At 34.4% G+C, this 9,803-nt stretch overlaps 1 protein-coding gene across 1 annotated transcript; it reads right to left on the reverse strand.

Moving 5' to 3' along the window:
- Positions 1-514: 514 nt before the first annotated feature.
- f3a (coagulation factor IIIa) lies at positions 515-5,835 on the reverse strand. The gene is made up of 6 exons (XM_067434358.1): positions 5,683-5,835; positions 5,425-5,533; positions 4,475-4,668; positions 4,201-4,385; positions 2,613-2,781; positions 515-2,175 (listed from the first exon to the last, which is right to left on the reverse strand). Exons 1-6 carry the CDS (start codon positions 5,753-5,755, stop codon positions 2,030-2,032), a joined length of 876 nt encoding a protein of 291 aa, XP_067290459.1. The 5' UTR covers positions 5,756-5,835; the 3' UTR covers positions 515-2,029.
- Positions 5,836-9,803: the final 3,968 nt, after the last annotated feature.

Here is a 9,803-nt window from a genome sequence, read left to right on the forward strand (position 1 = left end):
TGGCCTCCAAATTCCCCAGATCTCAATCCAACCAAACATCAGTGGGATGTGCTGAACAAACAAGTCTGATCCATGGAGGCCCCACCTCACAACTTACAGGACTTAAATGATCTGCTGCTAAAATCTTGGTGCCAGATACCACAGCACACCTTCAGGGGTTTAGTGTAGTCCATGCCTTGATAAGTCAGGGCTGTTTTGGCAGCAAAAGGGGGACCAACACAATATTAGTTCATAATGTTATGCCTGATCAGTGTATATCAAGGCCACAGGTAAACATGACATTTATTATAATGGCTTTATGTGAAGATTGTTTTAAGTTCATTTAAATTTTTAAAGCATAATAAATGTTGAAATTGATATAGCTTTCAATTATACTGTAATATTGAATGTCTATCACTGATGTTTAAAAAACGTTTTCAGCAGCAGTATCATTAGTATCGTGATACTACTGGCCTTCATTCATAACAAGATGCCATTACAACAGATATTTCAAATATGAAATATGAAAAACTGATATTTTTAATCGTGTTTAATTACAGAAAAAAATTGCAATTAGTTAATTTTTTTAATCGATTGACAGCAATAATATATATATACACATATATATTTTAAATAATAAATAAAACACAAAAATAAATACAACATCATTATTAATAATTCTTATATACAGTCAAACCAAAAAATGTTACTAGTAGGTGCAGGACACTATAGTTCATTTATGTAAGTAAGGATATCAAAAAAAAAAAATTATACAGTCGACTACCAGTAACATTTATAAAAAATTAAGGAACAAAATTATTCAGACAATTTGACCTGAAGTGTTTTCAGACAATTTGACCTGAAGTGTTTTTTCTTTTATTGCTAATGTAACCTTTTACATCACAGACTGAACAAAATGAAGCATTGCTTGGTCATTGGCTGACCTAAATTAGTATTATCTAATTATGTACTTAAATATAACAGCTGATTGGTTGATTGTAATCCATTACACACCTTCCTATCAAAGTTATCTAACATTATCAAGATGAATTTGTTCTGACACAGTTTAACTCTTGAGTTCTTGTCATATTTTATTACTATAGTGTAAATTAATTTACTATAAATTACTATAGTGTATAGTGAATAAACTGTAATAATTTGAGGAAATGTTGAAGGTGTCTGAACACCTTTTGGTTTGTCTGTATATATATTCATAAATATATTCTTTGAATGTAAAACATCTTGGACTTGTAAATATTTGACAGTTCAGTCACATTTAATGTAACTACTAACTTACAATTGGGGGCGCCATTGAGTTATTTAACTAATTGTTAAGTGTTAAACATCTTTATATCTGAGTTTGATCTTTCTAACTGAATATACATATAAAGCATAAAATATAACAAGTTCAACTTTGAAGTTAGAAAATATAAAGGCAAAGATCTGCATGCTGATTAGTCCACATGTGCACTCTTGTATATTTATTTATTTGTGTGTGTGTGTATTTTTCAATCCACATCTGTACCATTCCCACTCGATTCACATGTATGAAGTATAATAATAAAGTTTGTGTACCAAAATGGCAACAATACACCAGATTTAACAATATTTTTTTAGATTAATGGTTAGCCATGCACAGTTGCAATGTGATAAAACTTAAATTAAAACACCATTTCAATATTACAACACAAAAAACAAGTCTAAAGTATTGGCTTAAAAAAATAAATTAGTTTCATTTCAGATATTCAAATATTATCTGATTTTGATTCTCCCAAGTGCATACAAAAAGCATACAGTATTTCCATTGGTTAGCAAGTAGACGAAATAAGGTAGAGCTTATAAAAAAGTGTATACAGTACACTTCAGTGCCAGCCTAGAGAGCCCACCACCAGACAGTATAAAGGTCTTGTCTTGCTAAATTATATGTCTAACATATCTACATTTTTTGGGTTTCACAGAAACACTATTTTTTTAAATCGAGGAATGGGACGCCATCCTCCATCCATAAGGTAGTCCAATTTAGACGTACCAAAAAGGGCATCTGTACTCCTCACACGCCTTTCAATGGTAATCCCTCTTTTCCTGTGTTTTTCTCTCTGTGTCTTCGTCTGCAGCACACCACAATGACAATAATGATTGCTGTTATTGCCAAAACGATGATAAGAATGGCTCCTATGATGACTCCCATGCTGTACTCTGCAAAAACATTACATCATCGTCATTATGGTCACACAAACTCTTGATTCAGTGATGAGTTTGATTGGACACCACAGGAATTTTGCAGCTCTTTTGGTCCCTAGATGCTGATAATATGACTTATTGGCGAGTTACTATCACGATCCGCCCAATAGACACGTTTCTTATCAATTACGAGTTGCATTAAATGCCTCGGCTCTGTGAATAACGCATTCATAGAGTCCATATAATCCTCTGATATGATACTATATCAGCTATCCGACACTTCATAAATGGATGCGTTTCAGCGAGAGTCCAGATCAGGGGAGTGAGTCTATTTTGGGAAAATGATTCACTCCCTATCAGACAAAATTCCTAACGTTTGCTTTTCCTGGGATTGTTGTGCTGAAAAATCCCTGACAGACCAAGCCTTGTTGTTAAAAGAGTGAAAGCATTACCTTCGAAGATAGATGGGGGTTCTTCTGGAGAGCACTGGGTATGGCTGAGCTCCCCGTGTTGTTTGTCCTGAGCGCGGGAGCGTAGGTAGGCCTGAATGTTAAAACAGTAACTCACTCCTCGGTCCAAATTTGGAGGCTCAATGATGCTGCTTTTACTGATGTGCTCTCTCTGAAGAGACCAACACATAAAATGATGTATGATATGCATGATGTATCATATAGGTAACACTTTATTTTACAGTGGACACCTACAAATAAAGTGTAATAAGGTCCCATTACTTAATGCATTAACAATTAACAGTATTTATTTATCTGTGTCAGCGTTAGTTAATAAGATCATTGTTACTTAATGTTAACAAATTAAAAATATATATTTTTAAGTGCTTTTGAAATAAGTCACCAAGCCTGCATTTATTTGATATCCAAGATAACAAGTAAATGTATATAAGTAAAACAGTAATACTGAAATATTATTATTATTTGACATATTTGAATTAGTTTGAATATATCTTAAAATTAATATCTTTCTGTGATGTAAAACTGATTTTATTTTTTTTTAATTAATAAAAATTATCAGCACCATTCCTCCAGTCTTCAGTGTCACATGATCCTTCATGTATTAATATTATTATCAAGTTATTAAATAAAAACAGTTGTGCTGCTTCGTGTTTTTTGTTTGTTTTTTTGGAAACCGTGATCATTTTCCCCCGGGATCCTTTGGTGAACAGAAACATTTATTTCAAATAGAAATATTTTGTAACATTATAAATGTCTCTACTGTTACTTTTGATCAATTTAATTTATCCTTGCTGAATAAAAGTATATATTTTTTCTTTTTAAATTACTTTTAAATGGTTGTATAGATTATTTGTTATAACCTATAGTTATATAGTATATATATATATATATATATATATATATATATATATATATATATATATATATATATATATATGTAATAACTATAGAACATTTTGTAACTCATCTCTATTGTGCCCTATTACCTATTATATCATGTTAAGTAAAATTATTATTTTAATAATTTTCATATTTTAAATTTGGATTATTATAGATAATATGTTTATGTTTTTTATATATTTTAATATGTTTTTTTGGAACATCTGGAATCTGAGGGTGCAAAGAAATCTAAATATTAATAAAATTGCCTCTAAAGTGTCCAGATAAAGTCCTTAGTAATGCATATTACTAGTAATAATAAATTTTTTATATGTTTAAGGTAGGAAATTTACTAAATGTCTTCATGGAACATAATCTTTACTTAACATCCTAATGATTTTTGGCATAAAAGAAAAATCGATAATTTTGAACCATATTGACCCATTTTGTTGTCTATTGCCACAAATATACCAGTGCGACTTATATGGTTATGCTTTTAGTCTCTACCTGAAGAAAATCTGGATGGATCTTTTTTTAATATCTAATGATTTAATAAGTGCAAGGTGCTAAAACATGTTTATTATTTCATTCACATGATATAAGGATCGCAGGACCGCAATTTACAAAGTGGCGAAAGAGCTCAGAAAAGATAGAACGATGAAAAATAATACAGTTTACAGACAACACTAACCTTTCCTGTGCTCTTGGCTTTCCAGTAGGTAACCTTATAAAGCAGTTCATCCCCAAACACATCCCGAATATTCATTCTCTTATTAAGATTATTGAAGAGAGCTGTTGGGACATCTGTTACGTGCAGCGTAATCTTCCTTTTGTCTTTGCTTACTTCAATTCTAAAATCTGGTCTGCTAATGAGAGCTGAAAGAGAATCAAAGCAGAAGAACTTTATAATGCTTCATAATTATGCCATTAAACAGAGTGTAAAGTTGGTTGTCAAGAATACTGACTGTCATAATAAGGGGAGAATTTCGCCGAGCTGACATGAGGGAACTCAACCAAATCCGAGGAGACGCCCCGCATGGGTTCAGACAGGACGTCGGCGCTGTAATAACCCTTCAGGTTATTTAACTCTGCAGTCAGGTCACATTCAGTGTCCATCATCTTTATACAGTGCGGCGTCCGTTTTTTGTCCTGGCCCAATCTACAATCATTTACATAGACATTTAGATCGTAAATACAACTTTTGGAAATAATAAATTGCATTAGAACTCAGTGACAGGTTGGTGCCTGCTGTAACAAGTCATGGGTGTGGAAGTATGCTAGAGTTGCCAAATCTACACCTGTGAGAGCTTTTAGTTCATAATGGTTTCTATGGGTAACACATTAAGAAAATAGCATCTAAAATTGAAATTGTAAGATGAGTGACTGCCTTAAAAAGTGATTCCAAACTTACAACCTGCAAAGTTAAATCCAATGCATTTGTTTTGCCCGCTTTTAATTAAATTACTGATGAGCACTGATAGAAAATTAAGTATAAATGACAGAACTAATTTTGTCATCATATTTAATAGATGGTAATACATAAGAAAATCTTTTATTGCCCATACACTTTTATCGGTTGATGGCCATTGATTTGAGATAATCCATGAATAATGACTTGATTGGTCAGAATCAATATGATCTAAGCAATATTAGATAACTGCAAAACCACTATGTGTTAAAAAAAAGAATATTATATGCTACATAAAGCTCTACATGTGTGAATTTCACTTTTTATGTTAAATTTAGGGAGACAACTTTTAAACTTAAAAGATATAGACCATTTTCATGTTCAGAGTCAGACAGTATCGTTTGATGTAGCACACTAAATTTACCCGGTTTTGCTAAGTCTAGCACATTTTTGATAGCTATAGCGTAATATTATAGTTGACTACTGTAGTAATAAAAAAAGACTTACTCTGAAAATTCAACAGTGTAGGAATAATTAATTGGTTTTGGACTCCATGTTAACATCGATTTGAAATTGATGGAGGTCCAGGATACTCCCTGTGCTTTTGGAAAGTTGTCTATAAAAAAACAAAGCAAATGAATCAATAATATTGTTTTGAACAACACAGTTAGTTAAAGTAGTTATTAGTTGAAATAAAACGATAACAATGGTTATAAAATAGCTGAATAACACGCCATTAATCATTGTCACAGGTAGGAGACTCACCTGAGGCGTGAGCCTTTGTGAAAAATGAAACCAGTATCAGTACAAGCATGCGAAATTTCATGTTACTTTCCATGTTGTCCCAAGGCGACAATACTAATCCAACTAAAGTATGAATACCAAATTTAATTATTTTAACCAGGTAGGATCAAAAAATAAAATACTGTATCCGACCTCCTCCCAAGTGGTTTATAAATCCTCCTGAATTTGTGTGAGAGCGCAAGAAAACTAGTCAGATTCCAGTTGTGATTCGAGAGAGACTAATTAAGTCCCGCCTTCTAGAACAAGCGGGTCTGTCTACTTATGCATTTGACCATTTATGGATTTCCGCCTTGACATATGTGCCTATTACACAGAATGACCAAAGAGCTTTAGCGTTTAAATAACGCACGTTTAAAAGGAAATTAATATATTACTGAATTATAAAATAATATGTATTTAATTATTAAAAAAATATTTTATTTATACATTTATTTGATGTATAGTTTAGTTTTAAAAAAAGTACCCATTTGAAACTGACCCCTATACGCAGAAATAATTTAATGAATTAATAATTATTCACTGATATTGATTGGACAAAACTATATGCAAATTAATTGTACCGGGAAGGTGGGGCAATATATATATATATATATATATATATATATATATATATATATATATATATATATATATATATATATATATATATATATATATATATTGCTATAAAAATAACCTACATACATACAAGACCATAAAAAAACAAAGCATGAATATATATCTTACAATGAACAATCATAACAACAAAAAACACATAAAACATAAATATCATGGATTTGTATACATAAAAATTAAATTATATACACAGAAAAGAAGAAAAGTATAATAAGGTTAAATCATATATTTGAATAAATTGACATAATGCATAACAATTGCACTTTTTAGTTAGTTATAAGTCTAAGGGATGACATTTATTTCCTGATTAAATAAAAGAGTTACATTTAGCAAGAAAGAGGAAAGCATAAAGGAGACAAGCCAATTTAGCTTGTGAATGAAGAATGCTGCATACAAGATAATACAATTAACAACATATTCAAGCAACAACAGCTTTGGGTTTTCATAATTAATGATAACCACTTTGAGGAAGAAGGTGGGTCGCATTTGAAGGGCTAAAAATAAACTCAAAATGTATTCGTTGTACTACAATCACAAAATGAGCAGGTTTCATCAATACCAGAATACTTAGACATGGATGGATTAACAGAATATATTTTATGAATGAATTTCCTTTCAAAAATCATAGATCTGAGAGCTATAAACTCATATCTCATTAAAAAGAAATCTGATATCATAAATAAATGAGTTCAGCAAGTAAACATTTGTCATGAGATTTTTGCATTTGAATTACAAATGTGATTTGAAGAATGTGATTTGAAGAATCACTTGAAGAGATGAGACACAAACATGATGTAATCATGCATTATGTCACATAAAAAGGCTTTCAACTATGGGGATAAACCCCTCCGATGACCACCATGACAACACAAGACATTACTCATGACATTCTCACGATTTATATTTCGGGAAGTATGACTCCTCCAGTTCTATCCCAGTTTCAGGAGGTATGTGACGCTGGCACCTCTGAATGCCAGCAGGGGTCTTTTGCCCATTCAGACCCTTATGCTAATGAGCAGCTGGTACCTCACTCTCAAATGTGGCTTTGCATGTTAAAACGCTCACTGGACTCAGCGCTTCCAGAGAAACTCACCCAAAACCACAAGGAGACAAGATCAGACTGGAAAATGGAGGTTTTCTTGTAAGCCTTGTCATACTATGCTGTTTGAGAATCTTTTAGGCAGTTTTCAAGAGTGCAAACATGAACTCAATTAAATCATTTAAACAATAAAGTCATAAATTAACATCCTTGAGATGAGTGTTTTGTATGTTTTGTATGTAGATGTTGTATGTTTTGTATGTTTTAGTGGGTTGCTTACAGTCCTAAACCTTGTACCTCATTCAATATAATCAGGCTATATAAATCTTACACTTTATTTCGATGGTCCACTTTAGTCATTCTATTAACACTTTATTACAACTGCATGCAAGCTGACTCATATATTAGTATAGTTTAAAGTTGGTTAAGGTTAGTAGAATTGTACTTGCTAAGTTACAAATAGTCAGTAGAATGTCTGTCATCAATCGGAAAAAAAAGTGTTAGCAGATATTTTAAAGCCCCCCTGTGGTGAAAATAAAGTTTTTAATGTTGTTTATCTGGTGTTTATAACAGACAAACCATGTAAAAATTCATGTCAACACTTTAAAACTACAATGAACCAAAGACGCGGTTTGAAATGGCAGGTGTTTCTGACGTCACCGTTTCTTGTAATCACGTCAATGTGCTGGCGGGCTTTAGCATATCATTAAAGGTGCAGTGTGTAGTATTTATGAGGATCTATTGACAGATATTCAATATAATATAACTATGTTTTAAGTGGAGTATCAAGACCTTATAAAGAACCGTTATGTTCCCTTATCGAGGGAACTCGAGCTGCTACTGGAACGCCTCTGCGTGATTGCGTCATGAAGCACTCGTGAAATCTGTCCAATAGTGTGGCGATACGTCATAGGCGGGTGACGTCATTGACCAGGAAGCTATAAAGCATCCCTGGACCAAACAGTGTTAGCTTCTGTGTCTTCAAAAGCCGTCCATGTGAAATATTGTTTGTCTTTTTAATGTGTGTTTGTCTCTCAAAAAAATGGCGAGTAAACAATTCACAGTGTGTCACTCCCTGCCCACGTTACATCATGGGTGGGGATACACATGATCTGTGTGTTATGTGTTTGGGGTCAGAGCATGCCTAGGCAGCCCTCGAGGGGGCTGGCTGTGAGCATTGCGAGAAGCTCCCCAAAAAAACGCTTCGATCCCGCTGAGCGCTCTTCAAGGAGGGTGCTTCGGCTCGCGTTCCTCAGGGCTCGGGTCCCGCTGCTGCCGAGGCACAGCGAAGGCTCGCGTCCTGGGGATCGCAGATGGATCTGGCGGTGGGGCTAGAGACGGGTGATCCCCTATCTCTGCCTTTACCCGCTGGATCTGGCGCTTCAGTGCACGAGTTAGAAGCACACTCTGCGGTTTCTTCTGCTCGTGCTGAGGTGCAGGCTCCTCAGCATTCCAGTTCTGAGGAGATGGATGTTGTGAGCCTGGATGATGACATCTCGCCAGCACACAAGCACGCTCAACAAAAAAAAAGGCTCGCGCTGTAGCCAGATTAAGCCGAAAAAGACTGGCCAGCCGAGAACCAGGAAGCCCCTCAGACAAGTAAATTAGATGAGCGCTTCCTGCCGTCAAGATCACAATCTCCAAAGCGGGGGATAATCTGTATTAATATAGTATATTCAGCCTTTCATCCAGACCGTGTTTACTTGTCTGGTTGATATTTGGCTGCATTTGATTCTGAAGAATTAAATGATAAAAACTATCAATTATATTCAGCCTCTTATCCAGACCGTTTTTACTTGTCTGGTTGATATTTGGCTGCATTTGATTCTAAGGAATTAAATCATAAATACTATCCACTATATTCACCCTCTCGAGACCGTTTTTACTTGTCTGGTTGATATTTGGCTGCATTTATTAATTAAACGATTAGGAATTAAATGATAAATGCTATATGCAGCAGAGTCCTGCACGGGTCCATTTTTGGAGACCCGCCCCCGCCCGTACCCGCAATTTTAGCACCAGATCCGACCCGTGACCCGTGAAAATTTCAAAATTAAATCCGTACCCGCCCAGACCCGTTAATATTTGGCCCGTTACCCGACCCGTGCCCGCGATAAATCACACACGCTAAAACATTCAAATTAAAATGCTTTATTTTTTTATCCTACACCTCTCTCAACATCAACAGCGTCATGAATGGGCTAATGAAACAGGCAAAAGTGCCTTTAAAGACTCATTGTCAACAATTTCATATAGCTACTCCACTCACCAGCTTTACTTTTACTTCATCCATTGCTACTCCTGCAACGCTTGCTCCTTCTGCGCTACGAGAGGCATCAACAAGTTTCAATGTCGCAGTGGTGGTGACGTGGATGGGTCAAATGGTATATCATTGTTGCGTGTATGTGTAATGGTAATTTGGACATAG

This window comes from Pseudorasbora parva, chromosome 24, assembly GCF_024679245.1.
Source record: "Pseudorasbora parva isolate DD20220531a chromosome 24, ASM2467924v1, whole genome shotgun sequence".
NCBI classification, from domain to species: Eukaryota; Metazoa; Chordata; class Actinopteri; order Cypriniformes; family Gobionidae; genus Pseudorasbora; species Pseudorasbora parva.

Coding starts and splice junctions, on each gene's coding strand:
- f3a (XM_067434358.1), bottom strand. CDS start 5,755: ATGGAAAGTAACATGAAATTTCGCATGCTTGTACTGATACTGGTTTCA. Junction 4,386..4,474: donor ATTCTCCCCTTATTATGACA/GTCAGTATTCTT, acceptor ATTCTCTTTCAG/CTCTCATTAGCAGACCAGAT. Junction 2,176..2,612: donor ACCCCCATCTATCTTCGAAG/GTAATGCTTTCA, acceptor ATGTTTTTGCAG/AGTACAGCATGGGAGTCATC.